This window comes from Cyprinus carpio, chromosome A14 (genome assembly GCF_018340385.1).
Source record: "Cyprinus carpio isolate SPL01 chromosome A14, ASM1834038v1, whole genome shotgun sequence".
Taxonomy (NCBI): Eukaryota; Metazoa; Chordata; class Actinopteri; order Cypriniformes; family Cyprinidae; genus Cyprinus; species Cyprinus carpio.
The window spans coordinates 18,976,150-19,000,513 of record NC_056585.1 but is presented as its reverse complement, the minus strand read 5'-3'; the positions used below and the strand labels follow the sequence as shown (position 1 = coordinate 19,000,513).

Here is a 24,364-nt window from a genome sequence, read left to right as displayed (position 1 = left end):
GCACTGACATTTGCGGCCTCTTTTCTGACCTTTCTGTAGTGCCAGCATTAATCCAGTCCTCCTACCAGTCGAGTGAGTGGATGTGAGTGTTGTGCGCAGAGCCCATAACAGGATGAGCACCGCCGTCTTCCGTTTGAGATATTTTGATATAAACGGTCACCCTGAACTGTCCTTTTGCTATTTTTCTCACTTTCATTTTTGGTTCTGTTCTTTATCTTGATTTCTCTCCCACTCTCCCTCGCCATCTCCACCTGCAGTTCACCTCAGTGTCCTGCAGAGGGCAATCTGTGACTGCGCTTGACCGTGAGCTCTTCACGCAGGTTGCTGAGCTGTATCGGAGAGCTATGCGTTTTGGATTGTTGTATAAACTATGCTATATCTGATGAGGAAATAACAAGCTGTGGCAGCTAGTGGACCTGCGTCCTTGCCCTGAGACTTTGGGGCTGTTAAAGTCTGCGTGTCTATCGCAGGAGTACAGGATAAGGGAGCTGACGGATCAGGAATTGAAAAAGCATAATACATGATTTCTGGCTTGTACTAATGGGATTTATTATGAACTGCTTGTCAGCACTGATGCACATTGATCCTGTTTTTCACGGCGGAGGGGGTGGCGGGGATGTTTTTGCTCAAAAAACACATGCTTGTGCTCTGAAAGCCTGGTATCTAACATGATCTGGAATGGGGCCTGAGTTACGGATGTGAAGTGCAGGTGGAAGAGCATTGATTTATACCAGCAGGTTTGCTAGGGTTTTATAGGATTGGCTAAATGTCATTACTCTGCTGGTGGCAAGGTGATGAACTGTAATAAACTTTGATGTGGGTGGGCGGGTGTCGGGGTGCCAGTCACTCGTAAACCTCAGAAGCATGACAGATTTTGAGAGATTGTTTAAGAAGTGTTCCCCAGCTGGCACTTTGTTTGAAATGTGTGCTTTTTATTATGCTGGTATGAAGTTGTATCGACACTACCATTCAGAAGTTTTGGATCCGCATGATTTATTCTTTTTTTTAAACAAAGAATAGTTTTATTCAGACAGGACACATTACATTTATCAAAAGTGACAGTTAAGGCATTCATAATGTTTTTTAAAAAAAGCTTTTTATTTGAAATAAATGCTGTTCTTTCAGCATTCCATTCATCAAAGAACCCTGACATAAAACATTAAGCACTGTTTTAAAATTATTCTTGAGCAGCAAATCAGCATATTATAATGATTTATGAATGATCACGTGACACTGAAAACTGAAGTGACAATTCCGTTCTGACATAACAGAAATAAATAACAGTTTAAAATCTAAATTTATTTTCAATTAAAATAATATTTCACAGTTTTATTGCATTTTTGATCAAATAAATGCAGCGATGGTAAGAATAAGACACTTCTTTCAAAGTAAGAAGAAAGACCCCTAAACTTTTGAATGGTAATTGAAATGGTATGTTCACTCTATAAAGAGTTTGAACATGAAGCAGACAGACTCTTCCTCGGTCTAGCTGCTCCAAAGTCTAGAAAAACCGAGCTTGTCCTAATCCTCCACCCTTCCTCTCATCCCACTCTGAGAGCTGATTAATTCATTCTTTCCCTTCTAATCTCACATCAGCTAATGTGTTGCAGTCTCCATCAGCTTAGGTGTGTGTTGTTGTGCACACTGAAGGTCAAGTACCTGGCTCTAATTAATTGCTTTTTGGTAATGTTCTCAAGTCAGGGATACAGATAAACCAGCGTTTAATATTTAAGGAGTCTGTTTATTTTCTACTGTATTAGTCTTGTTTTTTTCTATTGCTACTCCACCTTCATGTTTTTGGCAAAACATTTGCATCGAATATTCAACTGGGTGTCTTTCCGGAAGGCTCTGTGGGGCTGTTGTCAATTATTTCATTGTTTGGGAGGCAGAGTCTTCATTAGGGAACCAGGGTACGTCTGCTGGACTGGGTGGGAGCTCAGACTGCACTGGTGTGTGTGGCCATTGGGGGAAATCTAAAGCAATACTCACATAAATGAGGGGAAATTGTTGGAAATCTTAAATAGAATATTAATGGCATCAGTGAAGAACTCAAGCAGAGACATTTAAAATATGAGTTTGAAAATGTTAGAGGACTTTTTAATTCTTTCACTCTGTTTTCTTAATTCTCGACACTTTAATTACCTAATTTCTTTCTCTCGCTTTCTCTCCTGACAAAACGCACATTTTCTTCTCATTTAGCTCTTCCAGACTCTCTTTTATTTGTTAAATTTAGTGGTACTTTATTATTTGAGCTCCTTATTCACTCAAAGGAGATATTTATACCTTTGTGCATCTCTGTCTTTAACTTTTTGTTCGCTTAATACAGAATTGGCAGCATTCGCAATCCGATAAACTCTTTTTGCCTGGACACTAACCAGCTTTGCTTCTCCAAAACATTATATGGACTTTATAAAGCCCAATTTACTGTGCTGCTTGGCCCATTGTTGAATGAGAGAGTGATGCTTGTCTTACCCTGAATGAGATAATGTTAGTCCTCCTCTGAATGGGCTGAATGCTCTTTGTATTCAGGTGATTAAATTCCAGGGAATTTGTGTCCATGGAGGGGGGACATCATTGTCGTCAATGGTGCATAGCAAGCAGCAGACAAACCTTTTTGCATGTTAATCTCAGAGCTCTGCTTTAGTGTACAAAGGCACAATCTGAATTGGCGCAAATACAAAGAGACACGGAGATCATTTTACCAGCACTTAAGGGAGAAGTATGAACGGTGTAACTGAATTTACACAAAGCTTGGTAATTTGCTTTAAGAGTTATCAGATTTCATATTCAAGATTGCTTGCATGTTTGGATAAAGATGTGAGGATGAATTCATTGCAAGATAGAGTGGCTTTATGTTTTTGAGCCTAACAGTAGATACGATCCACAGAATAATAAATCATTAGTTAATACAGAAGTTAATAAATCCCCCAAACATGAAACTGAAATCTCTCTAGACAAGGGGTGTTTTTTTTTTTTAAAGAAAACTCAAAGCAACAGGCTTTTATTCAAACGTCAGTGTCAATACAGATTAAATAATCCAAGTGATGTTAATAAGTATAGCGAGACATGAAAGCATGTCATGCCATCTCTGATACCTCCTCCGCCTCCACACTCCTTCTGAAAAAGGTTTTAGCAGCTGCTTTAGTTGGCAGACAAGTGCTCGTCAATGTCTTTAGTAAATGCTGCCTCCCGCGCGGCCTGTCACAGCGGAGGTTACCGCGATCATCCCTGCCATTCACTAGTGACGCGTCGCCTGTAAACACTTCTCCCTGCTCTCCTGCTGGTGGCTGATGGTGGTATGTGTGTGTTTTATACAGCTGTAGCTGGCGGATCAGGAAGTGAAAAAGCACAATAAATGCTGTGTGAAATATGTGTGTGTGAATGTGTTTATGGTTATTATGGTTTCCATAACATAATTTCCTCATTCATTTTCCTCTTTGCAAATATTGGGGGTAAAAGGCAAGCTGTGACCAGTATAAATCCTACCCCCACCCCTTTTATTATTTTTTGTTTTTGGTGTTGGAAGGGAGGTATAGAGCTATATATATGATTTTTTTATGGTTGGCCTTTTGTGTTGGTGTGTTTTCTTTACCCTTGTCAGTCTTTGGTGTACATGAGCACAGACTGTGCAGAAAAGCCATATAGCACCCGGCGCTGGCAGGAGGCAAGTTTAGAGACTTAATTCTCAAATCAAAATTTAAAGTCAACATGCAATTATTTTTATTCATGATCAGTGCATGAATAAAACACTTGAAGAGGCAAAAAAGTTAAGAACTGCATCAAATTATGGACGGTAAATAAGCCAGGAATCTAGTTAAATTTCAAGTTGATTTCAAGTCTTTGTATACACAATATTTGGGATTAAGTTTAATTTTTAATTTTTTTTTTTTTTAAATGGGTTTATTTGCTCAAATGCATTTTTGATTTTAAGGAAAGGAAAAATTGTAATAGTACTGTGAAATATTATTATAAAATATTATAATATAGCTGTATTGTTTTAAAATATACTTTAATATTTAATATTTATTATTCCAGTCATTACTTCAGTCTCTGGAGTCATGTGATCTTTCATAAATCATTCTAATTTGTTGCTATAGAAATATTTCTTATTGTTGTCAATGTAGAAAACTGTTGTGCTGCTTAATATTTTATTGGAAACTTAAACGTTTTTAATGAATAGAAATTTTAAAAGAACAGCATTTATTAAAAAATATTTAGATTACTATGTAATTAGAATACTTTTATGTGAAAATCTCATTGCTCACAAACTTTTGAATGGTAGTGAGTATTATCTTTTTACTGGGGACACACATAGACATTACTGCTTATTCACATTCATCGGACTGGAAAATATTTATATTTATATTTTCCACATAGGAGTCATGATTTGGTATTCTTGATACCACATCCCTTTTTGCAAGTATATTTTAGACTGAACCTGTACTGTTAAAATGTTTTGTGACGGGTGACTTCGATAAGTAAATGATCTGCTTTACTTGGAAAAGTACCCAGAAAAGCTTAGTCAAGTCCACCCCCCCTCCACCCCTTACTATTCATTGAAAAGAATGATACAGAAAAATAAAATTAGATTCTCAGTGGCTCAGATGAAAGGATATGATTTTTCGTCACTGTAATATGCTTTAATGTTGAATGAGATTCAGGTGATAAAGAGCCAGAAATTGTGTCCTCTAGCTTCACCATGATTTGTTTGTGAATGTAATGTAATGAAACACCTGTAATCTTCATCTCTTCAACATCATTTCCATGTACAGACATGTAGAAGATGAATTATTTATAGCCATTACACAGAACATGTTTTGTGAGTTTTTTTGTGAGGCTGTGTTGATGTGCATGGTCGTAAGTGCATTTTGTATCACACACTCTCATAAAGGAACTCACCTGCTGCTGGAACCCTGAAACATCTGCTCTCGCTTCATTACAGCCAACTTCCTTTTATGCATTTTGAGCATCCTACTTTCTGTCCTCCTCTCTTTCACTCTCTAGTTGAGTTTTGGGTAGCGAGGTTGAGGGGGAAAAAGGAAAACTGAATGATAAACAGATCAGCAACAATAGTGTGAAATGCCAGCCCTCTTTTGCTTGTACAAAGGAACATGCTTGTGTATTCCCTCTTGTCCTTTGCCGTTTCTGTGTCTCTCTATTGTTTTCGGATCTGAATCAAGCTGTGCTGGATCTCTAGATGCTCAGAAAGTCTCGGTGGGCCGTGCCGCCCCAGGAGAACGTGCTCTAAATGAGCCTCCATTCAAAACGCAACATCCTCCATTCTACTACACAAAAAATGCCAGGACACAATTGGAGAAGTCAAGTCAGACTCCGCTTTGAAGCTTCTGTTCCCAGGGCCGCCTATTTGAAACAAAATTGCAATTCTCTCAGAGCATTTTACCCCCCCACAACTGCTGGGCCCCTGGCCTCAGCTTCACCAGTTCAAACACGCCAACAGGAGAAGACGAAACAGACAGATTGATGGTGTGCAGGGCCTCAGAAAATCACAGCTAACCCAGCATTGCTGTTTGCCTCGTTAACAATTCAATTGTTGTTGTCTCCGTGGATGTTTGTCCCTCTTATGAATGTGTCGTGGGATATTATGACTGTGTTTTAGCACAGATCTAGACCTATCTTTTATAGTCTCAAAAAACCTAGAAAAATACAGAGAAAAATGTGACTAGCAAAGGTAGCGTGGGATATTTTGGGTTTGTTTTAGTGAATGTGTGGAGAAGTGTTTTATATCATGGTACCTTCAACTCAACTTACGATAGAGAGGAGCATGTAGAGTATATTTCAGATACTTCCCTCTCCCCTTGGCACTCTGTCTATTGTTTCTATTTGTTGTTTTCTTTTTTATGTAGTTATAGTGCAAATACAAATTGAAATTCCACACAGAATCTCAAAGAAGAGAAAACAAAGCCCAGTGGGATCAGTGCATCTCTATTGTCAATAGTGTTGTCAAAGGTTTATGAATCTCTAGTAACATACAGATTGAGTCAGTTTGTGTAGGGGGCAATTAGAGCTGTCTAGCAAAAACTGAAGTTGTCTCTGTTTTGTTTGTATTGGAGCCTCTGAAGTGTTGTGTTTTCCACCCACTACGTTTCTGCTGGCAGACTTAGCTTGTTCCTGGACATCCCTCATTAGCACGTTTTCAGGCGCCAAATGAAATAAGCTATAGTGAACCTTTAGTCTTTGAAATTTCTCCTCTAATACTGAGTCATTTATTATTGATTCACAATAGACTGACAGAATAAATGTATCAATCTAGCAGTACCATATAACATTATTGATATGCCAATATTGCACTTTTTATTTATTGGTTTTATGCACAATATTATCAGATCAGAATCGGAATCTGCTGATGATGGCTTAAAACGTAAATATCGGCATCTTCTCGATATGAAAAATTATGCAGATATGCCTTGCTGATAAGATGAATAACTCACAAGTGCTCAGGGTGTGCTAGCGATAAGATCACATCACCAGTGTGCTCATTCCTTAAGCAAACTTTTGCCTGAATGTTAATTAGATTTACTTTTTTGGATTGCTGCATTTAATCTGAGAATGCAAGAATGATGCATCCTTTGTGTGAGAGTCAACAGTCACTAGTTTGTGCCTATCCGGTAAGGAATCATACCGGTCAGAATTTTAATATTGGTCCATCCTTATGTCAGAAAAAAATGCAAATGAATGAAGTGTTGTTTATTGTTTTGTTGTTTAAGTTTATTTGTAGGTAAGTTTGTAGAAATCTGTTTTTTTGGGAAATGTTTTATAGGGAAGTAATTTTTATGAAAGTCATCTTGCTCATAGTGCTTTTGCCCTCTCACTAAAACTCTAAATTCCTCTGTGTTGATTCATAATCAGAGGGTGGTGTGGTTGTTGTGGAATCATTGTTTAGTGTTGTTGTTGGCCTGGACTGCCGCCACCTGAGGTTAACTGGTTTTGGTTGCTCAACTCCAGTTGGCATGGCTACCGTCTCCAGGGGTAGCAGCCTTCCTCCTGCTCTCGGTCCCCATGAGCCTCAGTTGCTTTGTGTTAGAAGACAAGCCCACTCTTGATCCTGCCCAGCTCGGAATGGAACTGAAAACAAAAAGCCAGTAAACACAGTACCAGTGGGAGAGGGTTTGTGGTCCTTAGATTTGGCATGGTTTTTGTGTGTATAGAATATTTTACATGATACAAAGCACAGAAGGCTAGTAACTGGCAAGGATCTTTCGCTCTATCCTTGATGAATGATTCTATCTGAAGGCATCAGGTGATCTATTTTTCATGCGAGTCCTGTAGTCGCACCGTGTAGCTCAAGGTGGCACAGGGTCCCATGTGCAAGTGCACATCCCTGGATCTGAAGTCCATGTGGAGATGAGATGACGAGTATCTCAGGGTGCAAAGGGAGATGGTCTTGAAGTGAGGAAAGAAGTGCTGGCTTTTGAAAGGTCACACCTGTCATGTCTTAGAAGCTGAATTGAAGATCACCTGCAGGCCACTGCATGAAAGACTATGACACTCTTGTCTCACCGATGTAAAAAAAAAAAAAGAGCCTAAATGCGCAAATTCACTCCCCACGGAGCTGTACTACTGAAGAAAGACAGTGATATTTGCCCTCCCACTCAGCAACAGGCCTTTCTTCGCTATCTTGTTGTAGATAAATGTGTGCAATGTGTTTTTAACATTATTTTCCATCCAGCCCTGACATACTTTTACTTAGCCAACTCAAATGGACGTTCTATTTAAAGCACTAGTAAATTAACAGCAGTTTGCAGATTTGATGTGGTGGACGCCTCGTTTGTATCCCTGGTCTCATTTGTTAACAAATCGCCCAGCGCCTTAACAAAGAGTTATTGTCTCACCTGCTTTCATTTAGCCAGGCAGCTCAGCCTCTCCAAATGAGCACCTCCATCTTATTTCGCCGTGTCCTACTTGAGGAGCCGAGAGGGGCGCGAGAGCCCCCGCTGGAACTCCCTACCCTCGCCGCAAATCCACGGGAGGTCCCAAAGCCGCCCGGCGTTGGCTGCAGCACAGGCAAATTGCCACAGCTGAGACAAGTCTCCATTCAACAGGCTAATTAATCTTGCTTTGTAAGAGTAGTCATGCCAGAGCCTCCCCGGGCCAGGCTGCTGATGCAGGCCTTCTGAAGTTTGGAGGCTTCGTTTATGGGCAGTTAAAGATCTCTGCGTCTGTTATTAGGAGGCTATGATGAATAGGTATTTCTACTGCTATTGAATGGACAGAGAAGTGAGGTGGAAGCGATTTAATGGTGCGGATGTTGAGGAGAAACAGATTGTGTTTGCCCAGATCTCAGGCTAAACGAAGCCAAAAACGCTGATTAGGACACTGGGCCTTTAGAGAGATGCAGAAAGCCACCTCTTTGGCTTGCTGTTGCTTGCTGCCTCTGTGGCTCATGCTGTCAACATTGTCCTCTTAGGAGCCTCGGAGGTGATGATGAATATCTGGTCTTTAATAGCTGTTGCGTTTTTTTCTAACTTGACACCTCTTTAACATTTTAAATTGATTTCTCTCTGTGGAAAACAAACATGACCCTCTTTGGGTATCCGAGATAAATAGTGCTGGCTACCCGACGTAATTAAGGTAGGCTTTAAAGATTTTGTGTGCCACTGGTTTGTGTATGTGGTAATGTAAGTTGTTTGTACTACTCATGACTGTAAACATAGCTTTGATTTTTGTGTGCGAGACAAAGAGCTAAGCATCGTGGATTCAGGTCCAGATTCTAGTAGGTTTACTGGCGTGCCTTTTATATTGCCATTGTCAAGTATACATAAACATTTACATACATATATACAAATTTTAGTTTAATACAAAATAAGAGAATAATAAAAAATAAATAAAATATATTGAAAATTTTCATATTTTTGAATAATTAATAACAAAATTGATATGTACACTAGCATTCAAACGTTTGGGGTTGGTAAGTTTTTTTATGTTTATGTTTTGGCAAGAGTCTGTTATGCACACCAAAAATACATTTAAAAAAGAGAAGAAAACAAAAATATTTTGTTATATCATTTTAATTTAAAACAATTGTTTTCTGTTTTAATGTATTTCAAAAAATGCTATTTGTTCCTGCAAAGCTGAATTTTCAGCAGCTATTACGTTGGTCTTCAATGTCACGTGATCCTTCATAGATCATTGTAATATTTTATATAATATTTGATGCTCAAGAAACAGTTCTTGTCTTAGGACAACTTTGATGAATTTTTTTGATCCGATTCAAATGTTGATTACTGTATATATGTATGTATACATATACTGTATATATGTATGTATACGTGTTATACATGCTGTACCACTGCTGGGTGAAGCATCACCTGCTCAGCTGTGCTGTCATTAATCACTGCAGTTCTCTTCACTGAGCAGTTCAGCAGCTAAAAGTCAGGTCAGTCTCTGGGTCCGCATGACAGACACATCTCATCCCAGCAGGAATACCACCTCGGCTGTTAGCTGCTAACTCAGGGGGCCTTGTTTAGCTCCCACTAAGAGTTCCCCAAGTTCACTACCACTACTGCCGCCTTCTCTGTTCATGCTGTTTCTTTTTGTCTCTTTCTGTCTTTCCTCCATCTCTGCACAAATTCTCTTGGGCACCCTGGCCGCTGTGCTGTCAGTTTTTTAGTGATGGATTCTAAACTAAGTGTAAGTTCTAGTTGGAGTTCATCTTTGTCTATCAGACTTCCCATTGATTCTGAAATCTGAAGCTTCCACTTATTAGTGGTAAACAAAACAGGAGCACTTGTATCTGTTCTGTGTTTGTTAAGTGTAGACTGCACTTCTTTTTAACCATCCTCAGGAGAAGAAAAGAATAAAGCTTGAGGGAGAGATGGAGAACATCACATAACATCACATCAGACTCCAGTACTCATTTATTTCTTCACTCTCGTCTTTCTGCCCGGTAAGGGTGTTTGGGTGCTGCTACCCCTCCGCTGTCTGCAAAGGAGCCAGTTCATTAGAACCATATGCTACAATCAATTCTGCAGAGACTCCGGCTGAGCCCAAATGAGATCCGCTGTGATTTACCTTTTAAATGGGCCTCTTGTTTAGCAGTCTATGACACCGTGTGAATGTACTAAAAAGTGCAGCTCGCCTTGATTGGGCACTGGTGTCCTTCAGGTGCTGCTGAAGCTACCCGAGTTAACCTGCCTATATTCTCTTTCACGCTTATTGAATAGGGAAGTCCACATGGACCTTTTAAGACTATGAGCTCGATTGACTGCCCTTTGCAATTGATTGACCAAAGGATGAAATAAACACTCCGCTACACATTGCAGATGATCTGCTTGAGATCATGTTGTTAGCCTGTTATTATGTAGGATGCAGGATTTCTATTTATTATATGTTTGGTAGTTATGTAGTAATTTATTTTAGTTCTTTGTGCTCTAATGCAGAATTTCAGCCCAGTTTGGGTGGTTTTTATGGTGTCTTAGTATATCTGTACATTTTTAGCTTACAGCGACCTTTGGAATTTACTTTCAGTGCAAATTTTTGTTTTGCTCATATTTCTTTCCCATCATAAAAATATCCTTTGACATGAAATGGCAACACAATGACTGAATCCGTTTTAGTCAGAAAGAAATGAACTAAAACATCTAATTTTAGTAGATGAAAATTACGTTTTAGTTGATGTGCAAAATGAAACCAAGTATTCAAACTTTTTTACCCTTTAACAAAATCATTTTAAAAGATGGGAAATCATTGTTAGTTCATTAAATTTTTAAATAATAAAATTTTAAATAATTTTTTTTTCTAGTCATTTTTTTCAAATTAAAAATAAAACCAATTAAAGGGATAGCTACCCCAAAATGAACATTTACTGAACCTTATTTTATTTAAAACTTGTATGACTTTCTTTAAGCAGACCAAAGAAGGTAGTTTACTGCTTTTTTTTAAGTCCATGTAATAAAAGTCAGTAAAGTGTACCGTGAAACTGTGCTTTGATTGTCCTTTTAAGGAAATGTTGGCATATGGTTAGATGTTTAAAAGAACTTAAGATATCCTGAACTGTCTCTGTTCTTCAACATCAGTGAATTGCTTTTGTAAACATTTAAAACTGCATTCACAAGCATGCTTATATTTGAAATCAGCTGATTGAGTCTGTAATTTACAGCACACTTTTATTTGATATTGTTTGCTTTAATGTTTGTATTTTTGATCTTTTATATATTACAGAGTTGAACCGAATTTTTTTTTCACAGCAGACAGACTGTTTTTAGTCTTTGCTTTGCTTTTTTTTCTAAGCTTTATGATGGGTGGCAAAGCTTCTAACATGATCTTAATACTGTTTTCTTGATTTGAGATGCAGGATAGGTAATAACAGACAATTAAACATATTGTTGTATGGTCTTTTTCGCTGTATCTCAATTTCTCGCTCTTCCTTTGTCTCAGTGAGGAAATAGTGAGACAGTGACTCGTAGAGTCCCTCTTATCCTCAAAGTGACAGGCATCCCTCCTGTTAGGTATTAATTAGTTCCTAATTGAAAAGGTTGATTAAAATGCAAGAAAGCTTGTTTATGAGCTTAAAACATTCACAGCACCGCTGAGCCACTGAGAGCTGGACATGATTAGTGAAAAAGAAAAAAAAAACATTCACTCCCTGCCTAAGACACACTCAACTACAGCTAACTTCTATATGAAAGCTTGTTTTTCACTGCAAAAGTAGAACATTTTAGAAACGTAATAAGGAAAAACAAATCTCTTTGCGTGAGATAAAGCAATATTTTATTTTTAAACAATCGTCTTTAAACCCTTTTTTACAGTGCACAATATTTTATTTTTATTCCAACATAATGTGTTTAAAGCAAATAATTGTATTTTTTTGGAGAGCTGTCTTTGATGTCCAAATATTTTATTAATGTATTCATTTGCCATGCTTATTGAGGCAGCCCTCATCTCCGGAATTTTTTTTTATTTATCAGTAAACAGCCTCAAGTTGTTTGGAACAGGTTGGTTTTGTCCTCTCATCTTTCCATGAATTTCAGAGTTGCACTGAGAGGTGTTTAGATATCTCTGGCTTCACTAATGTTTTATTGATAGCTTCATATTTTTGGATTAAAAAAAAAATAAAAGCTGTATTTTTCCTCAAAATCCATTTTGCATGGGATGAAATGTTTTTAACTTGCTTTCCTCCCCCTGATCCTCTGCCTCATCTTAAGAGGAGGTTGGAAATGGCCTAATTTCATCTACAAACTCCAGCCTGACTTTGTCCTCACTTGACTTGACTTCTTAAGAGTCAGGTTGGATATTGAGTGATTTGATTTTCATTCAATAATCTGCTGCTTAAACTGATAATAAAGCACTCAAGGCCCACTGCACTTTCTGCCTGCTGCATGCTGACTTTTTAATAGGTCTCCAAATAGAAATTATCAACAAGATGCGCCGCAGATGTCCTGTACAATCAGATCTTTAAGAGAATGTGCTAGAATGCCCCCCACCCCCAGTCTTCAGCGTATCTTGTGTACAACACATTTTGGGAAAGAATCACAATGCTAATCAATAAATTGAAATGACAGTTCTTCACTATTTTGACTGAATATTAAAAATAAAGCAATCAAAACTATTAAACTAGCTGTTTTGAATACTAGTGAAATCTGACATCAAAATATAATGTACAATAGTAATATATATTTTAAGATTTGCTAAATTTCTTTTTGATTTTTAGTGTTTACCAGTACATACTGATAAATTAATAGTATATTGTCCACACTTGACTTCCAAAACATGCTAAAAGTCTACGGATATGATTTCAGTTGAAAGCGATCTGGTTATTGTGTATTTAAATTCCGTTTGAAACCCTAGGAATAGGTTCTTTCATGCTACTCTGAGCAAACAGCTGAACAATTGCCTGTGCAGGTGCAGTTGTATGGTGGGAATCTGAGAAGTTAGTGTGAGGTGTGTGTCCTTGTCAGGATCAAACGAAGGAGACAACGATCATGTGTTGTTAAAGTCTTGCTAAAGTGAGCAACCACAAGCTGTCAAGGGCTTTTTCTTCTTGTAGCCTATGTAAAATAAAAGTGTTTTGTGCTGATGTGCACTTGAAGGCTTTGCTTTTGACAGCAGTGGAGTCTTCAGCTGTGGACTTGGTATTTGGACATTTCAGCTTTCATCTATTTAAAAAAAAAAAGTCCTTTTGGCCTCTGTTCTGTTGCTTTGAAAAGCATTTATTTGACCGGTTGGCCAAGAATCAATAAGTCGTGAGAATGTTAAATCAGTTTATTGAGGACTGCAGTACAGAGGTTAATGCATACTCTGATCTCTGAAACATTATAATCTTTTGTCAATTATTTTCCTGCATAATTTGCCTCCTGTTATATGAGAAAGCACAAGGTCATTCTATAGAATCTTATAGAGTACAATTTGACTAAATTGCTAAGTTCATGACGTTCCAGTCGATAATAACTCTTTGGTTTTTTTTCTGACCAGACCTTTGCTGACCCTTGGGTTGTCTTGGGTCAACCGTCCTTGTTTTCTGAGTTGATGTTTTTTGAGTCTTTTGTGGCCTTGAGAAGTTTTTTCATGCCCTGACATTTGTGCTTTTTTCAGTTTCTTAAAATCTAAATGGCTAAAGTCTAATCTCACTGTAATCAGCACAAACTAGGCTTTTTATGTGAGCAGCATGTATGTACATGATTTTTGTGAGAAAAAAAATGTTATGCGTGGTTAGTGAAAAACTAAAAATGTTAAATCACTTGAATAAGGCAATAAAAACACATACAGAAAATTTGGTTTGAATTTTGAGACTGGAGCTTGTAGCCTAGAATTTTTTTTTTCTAAATGATGTGAAAATCATTCACTTACAGAACATTGATTTAAATTTTTCTAAGACACTTTTTGTTGGTAAAAGTCATATGCGAGTAGGCGTCAACTATCATGAATTCACACCTGAGAAGACAAAGGCCTGCATAATGAGCTGCATAATGAGCCATTTAGTCAGCTGTGGTCACTGAGAGGGATGAGTTACAAGAAAGAATGTGGGACAAAATAAATGTATATAATTTTATGTTTGTAGTTTATTTAGAATATATTTAATTATCCCACAACTAATTTAAATTCACTTGTGAGTGCAGTTAAACAGTTTTATTAGGAAAAATCAAAGCTGACTTTTGAATTTTTTGCATCATTACTCCAGTCACACAATCCTTCAGAAATCCTTTTACACAATCTTATTTTCTACAAAAAAAACATTTATTGTTATTATTATCATTATTATTATTATATTATTATTATTATTATTATTATTATTATTATTATTATTATTAATGTTGAAAGAGCTGAGAATATTTTTTTTAGGTTTTTTAGGGGGGATATAATTGAAAGAACAGGTTTGTTACATTTGTTACAGTTACATTTATTGTTACATTTATATTATTTACATCAAGCTTTTGAATGGTATAGTAGTGTATATTGTTAAACTTCATAATATTTCACTTGATTATACATTTAGTCAGGAATTATAGTTTGGAAAAAGTCTTTGGAAAAAGTCTAACTAGTAAAATGTTTACACGTTATGTAAAAAAACTAGTACAAGTATATAAATAACTAAAAAGAGACTTACTCTGAAACTCTGCTGAATAAAGTGCTTCATTCTTTTTTCTGAGGAAATCCAAATCTCAAATCCTTCACTCTTTTGGGGTGATTAATGTCTTATTCCTCTCATCGCGAAGCAAACAGTAAAATAATAAAAACTTGAAGAACAGTCTCGCTGCGTTGTCTTCTGTTGTGTGGGCGTATTCAAAAACCCGCGCGCTTCAGTGAAACATTTGAATCTCAAAAGCGCGCTCGGCGCGGGGGCGTGGTCGCATTAGAAGATAATGAAGGGAGACGTGAAAAACGGACATCGCGTTGTTTTGCACTTTATCACAGAATATTTGTTTTTGGCAGCACTTGTTTAGTTTAAAAGTAGACATGTCAGGCTTTCTATAGATATCTCTCTCATGCTTCGTTGAGTATTCACAGAGTTACAGTTCATTTTAATGACGCATTTGTATCTGAAGTTCAGCGCAGACAAAGGCTGCAGACGCACTCCTTGTTTGTTATCTTTATTTTATAAGTGCACAAAGTTTTGTTGTTGTTATGTCTGTATACAAAAAAAAGTAGACCCTTTACAGTGTATTGCACTTATCTGTACGATCAAAACTGAAAGTGTAATTTAAGTTCTTTTCGGGGTTATCAGGAGAAAATACCCCAAAAGCGTATACGCGTTAATCGACTACCAGAGGACTCTTTGCTTTTTTTCTGACCAGACCTTTGCTGACCCTTGGGTAGTCTTGGGTCAACGGTCCTGGTTAACTGAATATATAGGGTATTATAATTTGTGTTTGCATTGAAATGATGGGAGAAAAGCTTCTAATGCTGTAATCTCATCATGCCGTGCCACCTGCTGTTGTATGAAGCCTTTTAGGGATCTTTCTTTTATCAACACGTAGCTGTTACTTTGTTTGCCATCCTCAAATAACTTGGTTTCATGCCTGAGACCTGTTTTCCCCCTTGAACAGAGAATTGTGATTCAGATAGTTTTGTAAGTGCTGTGCTTTTGCATTGTTTTTATCTAGGTCTTACTCACCTGCCTGTGCTGTATAGTGTGCTTTCAACGGAGTGAGCATCAGTGCGCTTTAATGTGCAGGTGAGGAATGTGAAGTGATTTGCTGTTGGATGGTTTCCATTTTAAAGTGACACAACAGACTGGTAGTGTTGAGTCAGCTAAGTGGTTGTGACCGGGTGAAATGCTGCATGACTGGAGCTCAGAAGCAGATGCATTTAAAGGAGTATTCCAGGTTCAACAGCAGTGTGCAGTATCTGTGTCATGTTATCTTGTTTTGTAGTTTGAACGAGTAAACAAACAAAATTCACTTTTACTGAGATGCGCTTACAATGAAAGTCTATGGCATTCCAGAGGGTTTAAGAGCAGAAATGTGTAGTGCTGCTAGCGCATTAATTTATGGTGTTTAGATGTTGCTGTTCTTTTGAAATGGTGTGTATTTTAACCTTTTATTCCAGTGCAATACCATGTCCCATAGATGTTCAATGTAAAGCACATTACAACAAATGACTCTTACAGTTTTTTTTTGTGGATCTTACAGCATGACCAGTGTAGTCTGATTCATGAGCTTCAACGAACAGATTCTTTTTAGTAAATCAGAAATATGCAGAGCAACCGACAATGTATGATTCACTCCTATCTCACAGAGTCTTACAGAGATCGCGCGAGTACTGAATTGAGTTCTCTTTGGTTTCATCTTGCACAGACTATTTTGCGCTATTTTGTCTTCTGGGTTTAAAATCTACATCATGTAGACTTCACAGTTTGTGATGAGGCAAAGGACTTTGATGACGTGCCGGTGTAATAATTATTCATGAGACTGCGTGTTCTTATCCTATGAGAAGATTCCTTGCTTAATTATGACACTTCATACTGTGAGATTGTGTACATTAACTGAGAGAAACGTTCATGGATCAAGGTTGTTTTTATGAACTGAGATAATTGTTTTTGTTAGTGAGTGTAATGTCTTTTTATGGTTTGTTTGTGTTAACAAACAAAATTTATAAATGCTGCAAAATAAGCCTTAACAGGTATTAGAGGTGCAACAGCACATTATATATTTTCGATGCAGAGTGCAAATATATTTTTAACTTAACGTGCGAATGAAACTATCTGAAACTAAAGTTGTCTGTCTCCCCTCTTCTCCCTCCACTTTGCGTAGTTTGATTCATGATTAAATGACTCTTATGAACAAATTATTTTTATTTAATTTTTTTTACATTTACCTTTTTTTGCATTTAGCAGACGCTTTTATCCAAAGCGACTAACAGTGCATTCAGGCTAACATTTTTTACCTAACATGTGTTCCCTGGGAATCGAACCCACAACACAATGCTCTACCACTGAGCCACAGGAACACACCCTTTTTTGTGACATACTGAGTGTTGTTCATATGACAGAGTTATATTAGTTAAAAATAGACTTTTTTATTAAATTATTTTCTGTACACATTTGTCTTAGGGGTGAGTCAAGAACATGTGCTGCTCAAACAAAACATGTTTCAGATGCTGTGGTAGTGCTTAATTTGTTTTGAACACAGAACTTTCCCTTTAATATCTCAACATCTGCCCATGTTTTCTGAGATGATAAATGAGTAGTTAGCTATTCCGTAAGCAGGGTGGCTCTTCTCCTTTATGACAATGTAGACCATGTACCCTGTGGGACACCACTCCTGTGTGATCTTAAAGAGAGAGAAAGTGCAACACTGCATGTCATGATGGGAAATAACCCAGTGAGTGCAGCTCCCTGGACACATCAAAAGACTTATCACTGAGTAGCAGGGGATGTCCTCAGGGTCTTTCTATGGGTGCTATTGTCCATGCATCTCAACTGATGCAGCATTCAGCTGACCTTTCAGACCAGAGAGACTCTGGAAACTTCAGAGATTTTTTGTTTATGTGTGTGTTTTTCTTGTGAGCTCCTGTTTTGTAGGTTTGGTTGTTTTCCTGTGGAGAAGGTGCTCCCCCTCTGTAAATCTGTCAGTCTTGTTCTAATGAGCAGTAAATTATGGAATAAAACATTTGCAACCACTTGGCTTTGATATGGCTTCATGTGTACTAATTGCAACGATTATATCTGTATTATTTTTCAAAAAGATCAGTGGGGCACTCCAGTAATTTTCATTAATCATGTTCAAAGAAGAGGTAATTAAAAACCCCATTATCACCAATCATTTTGGGTGTTTATGGAGGGATCCGAATATTAATATAATTTAATTCACATAAGACATTAAATGCACAAAAGATTATTTCAAGGTCCCGCTGTTTCATAGTGTGCATATCGGCTCTCTCCGTGGAGTTTTGCTGTAGTAGTTTTTTTGTTCTGTTTGAGTTGTTAAGTCACATCCTGTTATTGTGTTTGCGCCTTATGGTCATGCTCATGGGTGCATGTTGATGATAACAGCTTCTCTTACTTTGATGGTCCCCTACTGCTCTCACTGAGATATTCGACAAGGTCATGTGAAGTGTGGAAGAGATAGAGTCATGGGGGTATCGGCAGCAGGTTATCTGTTTACTCCCTATTAAAGTGACACTCAGTTAAGAACCGTACTTTAACAGAATTATTCCGCTGCGGTGACCTCACGCAGAGATAAATTACATAAACAATGTGTGACGCACCGCTATCACACTTCTCCATCAGCTCGTAATCATGCTCTCTCCGTGCATATCTTACTGCAAACAGACACGCATCTGCCGATCTAGATCCAGATCTGGACCCAGATTACTGTGGAGCATCCTGTGCGCACAGAGCTGGATAATGACATCATTCAGGAAGTCATTGCAGAAAATGGCTGTTTCCATAGAAATAGGAAAGAATGGTAGATCAGCAGTGTTCTTTTTTCAAATATATGCTTTTGAACGTTCTATTAGTCAAAGAATCCTGAAAGTTTCCACAAGAATCTGAAAAAAAAAAAGAAAAAAAAAAAAAAAATTTTAAGCACCAAATCAATATATTAGAATAATAAAAGGATCATGTGACACTGAAGAATCAGCTTTGACATCACAGGAATAATAATAATAATAAAAACGGTTATTTATTTATATATATATATATATATATATATATTTTTTTTTCTTATGGGCAGATTATATATAAATGGGCAGATTTACTTTTGTATCGTAGTTACCAGTTTTAGAATTAATAGGTATAAACAATTTTTGATTAAAAATTTTATATATTAATTTTAGGTTATAGGGTTTGTATGTTGAATAATGGAGGATTTGACTTTTAAAATTTTAGATTAAAAAATAAATAAAATAAATAAAAGTCCTAGGGTATTAAGAGGTTTGTTTAAAACGTTTTTCATTTTTTTTTAAACGAGCCATTTATTTAATCAAGCTCTAAATACAGCTCGTTCTGGATCCACGGTAAGAAGTGACGTCCACGGTGCGAAGTGAGGTTCCAACATTTGCATATGACCGTCCAGCCAAGTACGCTCACGTATCGTTGTCGCGCCGCGCGCCTCCAGTGTTAAGCGAGTGGGTCTGGTACAGGAAAATTAAAAAACATTGTGCTCAAACAAATATTATATGCAAGATTCATTTTGAATGTTACTAAAAAGTTAAATGTTCTGGCTGGGGGTGTTAATAGATCCATAGGCAGGTCGTTAGTGAATCATAACAATGGGCGTTAACACTGAACTCTTAAAGGGGAAACAACCAAAAAACAGAATGTTTGAATCAAAGGATGAGAAAGAAAATGACATTTTTAAAAGTTTTTTTTAAAAAAAAAACTATAGTAATGATAAAATAAAAAAAACCATGTCATGACCCTTTTATTGACTTGTTAGCGCCCCCTTGAGAAAGACCCCTTTGTGTCCCCATCATAGTAAACAGTTGTTTGTGACAGCATGTGGCACCCAATAGCTGGTCCCCATGCAGCCTGTCAGTTTAATGCTGTCTTATTATCAATGGGTGTAGGATGCGTAGGTGCAGAGAAACGCAGCAGGCCCGTCCTCTCCTTTTGCGATAGATGCACTTTCTCACATTAGATCGTGCCAAGGCCGTATCACAGTCAGATTTAATCACATCTTTTCAAGGTCGTATCAAGGTTGTGTAGATGTACCAAAGTGAAATAGACAGGCCCACTGGAGTAATTGTTCCCTGCACTATAGTTTCTGGCAGGAAATGCTGTTATTGACAAATAAGGATTCAATAAGACTCGGAGATGAACACTTTGGGCTTGGTCAAAGGACTGTATTGGTCTTTTCACTGAGCTCTGATTCTCTCTCCTGTCTCTCCCTTGCTTTCCAAGTCTATCTCTTTTTCTTCTCTTTATCTCTCTAGAATAAGACTCTGATGCTGGTCTGTTTGTCGTTCTTTTCTCCTTATCTCTGTCTCTCTTTTTCTCTCTTTCTGTGTACCGTCTGCCCGCACACAGACCATTCCCCCATGTTCTCTTCAGCCAACAGCAGAAACCCAATTACAGTGAACCAGTGGATGTGGCTGTCTGCATGATTAGTGTGGTCTGGTGTAATGTTGATATCATCCCAATGGATTGAGCTGGCCAGGGTCATTAAGCAGCATATTATGGCCTGTCTTTGGTTTCCAGTGGTAAAGGTCAATGGATAGTGAAACCAGAGTCTTTCTTTCTAGAGTGGGCTAGATTGAGGGTTCTGCCTGTTTTTGTCAAGGAAAGAAATGCAGAGAGCACTTTCGCCCCTGTTTTTCATTATTTAATTTTTGTAGCAAACTTGATCTGTTTGTAATACTCAGAATCCAAGGGATTATGTATTCCAGGGTATTGACAGTAAATTTTAGATTGGGGTTGTTGATGCTATAGGGCGTTGTGCTCAGGCAGGGCCTTTGTCATGCGTTTGCTAAGGTGTTCTGTGTAATAATAGGGTAAAAATTGTCTGTGTTGCTTATTTAACTGTTTATACTCTCTTACTCTATTTTTACCTTTTTAGATATTATATAGATGTATTATATTAGTGTTTTATTGAATATACATTTAACAATAATATATTATATTTCATAATTAGTTTGTTTAATATTGTTATTACCTAATATTAATGTAACACTTTCTCAATGAAAGCCTGTTTGTATATATGTTTTTCTAATTTCGATTACCTTTGCCATAATATCATTCACACGTAAAGGTAATTTTATAAAACTGCTAAATTTATAATACTGTTAAATTTAATCTTTGGCAAATCTCAAAATTACTATTTTTTTTTTTTTGTGTGATTTCTTTTTTTTGTATTGTTGTTTTTGTTGATTTATTAAATTTTTGTTTGAGTTTTTATTGTTTGCATTTATTTAGACAAAAATAGTATTAATAACATATAATACTAATATTATATTAATCTTAATTGGTTATCAGCCATAAATTGGAAAAATATTATAAAAGAAAAACAACAACAACTGAATATTGGTGCATCTGAAATGAGTAGTGTGCCATACTTTGTATTAGGGATTTGCGCAAACCCTTAACAATAAGAATGAGGAGTACATGTTATGCAGACAGAAAAGTTACAGGTACCTTTTGCTTTTCCAACCCAAGGATATTCTAAATAATATAAAGATAGTCATAGTTGCGCAGCCATCATGTGGTTCTTCTCATATCGAGACAGAGATCAGTTCTGCCTGTGGTTCAGTGAATCTGAGATGGCTGTCTGCAGCAGGTCTGGAAAGAGCCAGGGGCACCTACAGTTACTAGAGACAGTAATGAGGGAAGTAATAACTTTTCCTGCACACACACCCCATTACTTCTATCAGGCAGGTATAAGCACACCAGTCATATCTGGTCCCTTGGATTCCCTCATCTGTACTATAGAGGCAGATGAACCGAGTGATCTTTAGTTGGATTCAGATCAAGACAAATTCAAGTATGAGGACCTGTCTGAGAAGAAAGAGCCGAATCGCTTCAACCTGAGTGCCTCAGATGTGTTTGGGGGGAAAAAAGAGTTGTTCTTATCCTCTGATATATATATATGTATATGCAGAGAGAGCGAAAGAGATAGAGAGAGAACTAAGTGAAAATGGACTGAGTTCACATCAATTTAAAGAGTAGTTAGATCTTACTTTTTTTATAAGGAGGCATGCAAGAACTCTGCAGAGCACTGCTTCCTTTTGAACATCTTATTCACACAAATGATGGTACCAGAATACACAAGGTCAGTGCAGATTCACAGCTGCCAGTCAACATCAAGGCCGCTTTTATTGCAACAACAACCCGTCATGTCGTTCTAAACCACCACCTACGCTTAACCAATTGCTTAAAACCTAATGCTAACACCTGCTGATGGTAGCAGAGTAGTTAACTTCGCTGTGTTTTCTGTGTTTTGTTTTTATGTTGTGTAGACACGTACAGTGTCTCCCCACTGCAACCCCCTACTTGCCTATAGTAATGGCTCATTTATTTTCCTGTTGCTATATAAACCAGCGCTGCCGCCCGTGTCGGAGTTTCTTTGCTGCTCCTCGACAGAGCAGAAATGGGACTCCGTCACAAAGATGCCCTGTTTATTCCTCCAAGACTGCCTATTAGTGCAGCTTGCCTGCTGGGGAAGCCACATCCTGGGACGACGACATTAAAGCGCATTCGTACCAGGGAGGAAAGCGCTAATACTCGCTCCATACTACCCTACATACTTCTCTGTCTGCATTAATTCATCCCTCCATCTACACGGGTGACTTTGACAGCCCACCCTGTGCTCCGCCGCCCTCTTCTTTTTCCTCTGCCTCGTTTGGCAGGTTGTTGTTTTCAGAACATACGGATGGAAAACAGCTTCAAAAGAAAAAGAAACACATGGATGACTTGGATAAGAGAGAACACAACTGTGAAAAAACAAAAAAAATGTATAAAAATAAAATAAACCTAAGTAAAATGACAAGAATATGAATAATGTGGTATATAAAAAGTTGAACGCATGGCACACTTTCGATTCTTTTGCCCAAGGGGTGCAGTGCAGGTAACAGATTGACAATCTTCACTCTGTCTGTCTGTCTAATGCAAGAGAGTGAAGAAAGTCACAAAAACCCACGAGCTTGGCTGCTTGCACAGAAATGGTTTTTCAGAAATGTTTTTTTGTGAGTAATAGATTAATAAATATATACATTTTTATATTGTTATAAGTGGATGGCAAGACACCCCACCTGTCACTAAATTGATTTGTTCTTAGTATATTATCTGTTTCCTGTTCATAATGATGTTTAATGTTATATGCCTGTGCTTGTTTAAAGTCTTTCATTTGTGCAAAGCAAACAGTTGAATCACAAAGTAAAGGAATAAGACAATCAAAAATGTAGCATATGCATGTGCAAAGATTTACTGTCTGTATACCTCTCACAAGTGTGGGATTGTGAGTAGAGCATGTATAACAGCAGTGTGTGAGATGTACAGCACACACAGTCAGTGAATAAAATTGTCATGTGCATACATTATATTTTCAGAATTTATTTTATTCTTCATTTTACTTATTTATTTTGTGTTTTTATATTGTTTAGTTTCTTGTTTTTTGTGTTTAATGTTAATCCCATTTAATACATATTGATTTAGGTCATTCTAATGTGAATATTAACTAAAGAGGTCACAGAACAATAAGCAATACTTTGTAGAAACTTTAGGAACCATTGTGTACTTACGATAATTATTTAACTTGTAATCACTTTCAAATGATTATTTTCTCTTTTCAGTTTACTGTGCAAAACATTTTTATTGGATTCTGGATTTTATTGGATACAGTCTCTGTAATCACTTAAACAGTTTTTAGTAAGGTTTAAATAATAAAAAAAGGCCTGCAGTGTTAGAATTCATTTTAGCCTATGACCAAATTATATCCATTGGTCAATTTTTACCATATTATGAGCATATTTCACAAAATCATGCAGTTTATTCATATGAGGTTTTCTGTAAAGCTTGTCTGAGTTAACAGCAGTGACAAATTTACAAAGTTTATATAACACAGTTGTCATTCTTCATAAAATGTGTGTATGAATACATATGAAGCATATTTAGCTCCCCAACATGACCGCCAGCTGTATTCTCTTGCTGCTGTGTGAACATAGCCATTGAGTGCCCAACAACAGTGTTCTCTCCATTTTAAGAATAAAATATATGATATTTTATTTAGTTTTTTATTTTGCTGTTTTTTTATTGTGTTTTTGTGCATTTCCCATCACTTTATGTGTGTTTTTTTTTGTGTGTTTTTCCATTGCTCTGTGCATGAGGCAGCTCCTGCTGACTAGTCTAGCTGGTAGCACTGTGTCAGTCAGTGCTGTGGGTGGGCAGTCTGCTGATTTAGGGAGGAAGTGAGTCTGCAGTTATGGAGTGTTAGTAATCATTCTCACCTGCTGGAGACTGGGATACAGCTGGGAGCATAGGGGTGCTGCCTCATCCACAAATCGGGTAACTACTTCCCCCCTACTATTTCTGCCTCTTTACAAATGATGAGGATTCCAATTCTTTTGCTCATTTATTGTCAAAATAAAGCTGAAAAACAGAGTCATAGATTGCAAGTAGCAGCAGAAAGAGCTTTCTTAGGAAGCTCATGAACTCCTGCAATGATCAAGTCTAATACAGATGTCGTAATTAACGTGTGACAGGCCTAACAGGGTGTAAAGCGCAGCGGTGCAGTGGCTGATCCCTTAATGTGTCTCGTTCCCGCAGGGTGGACTGAGGAACAGCAAGCACGAGTGTACGCTCTCGTCACAGGAGTACGTGCACGAGCTGCGCTCAGGCATCTCAGAAGACAAACTGCTCAACTGCCTGGAGTCCCTGCGTGTGTCCTTGACCAGCAACCCCGTCAGGTCAGTGAGTCATTTCTCACAGACTCTGTCCACAGAACTAACCATTCCAGTTTTATTCAGTTTTTTTTGA

The 24,364-nt window shown here is 37.5% G+C and overlaps 1 protein-coding gene across 1 annotated transcript in view; it reads left to right on the top strand.

Annotated features, from left to right (window-relative positions):
- Positions 1–24,364, top strand: part of diaph2 (diaphanous-related formin 2) — a 379,799-nt gene that overhangs the window by 73,281 nt on the left and 282,154 nt on the right. Inside the window, exon 6 of the mRNA XM_042770138.1 lies at positions 24,155–24,294. Within this exon, the coding sequence (XP_042626072.1) occupies positions 24,155–24,294 (140 nt within the window). The remainder of the gene's footprint in view (positions 1–24,154; positions 24,295–24,364) is intronic.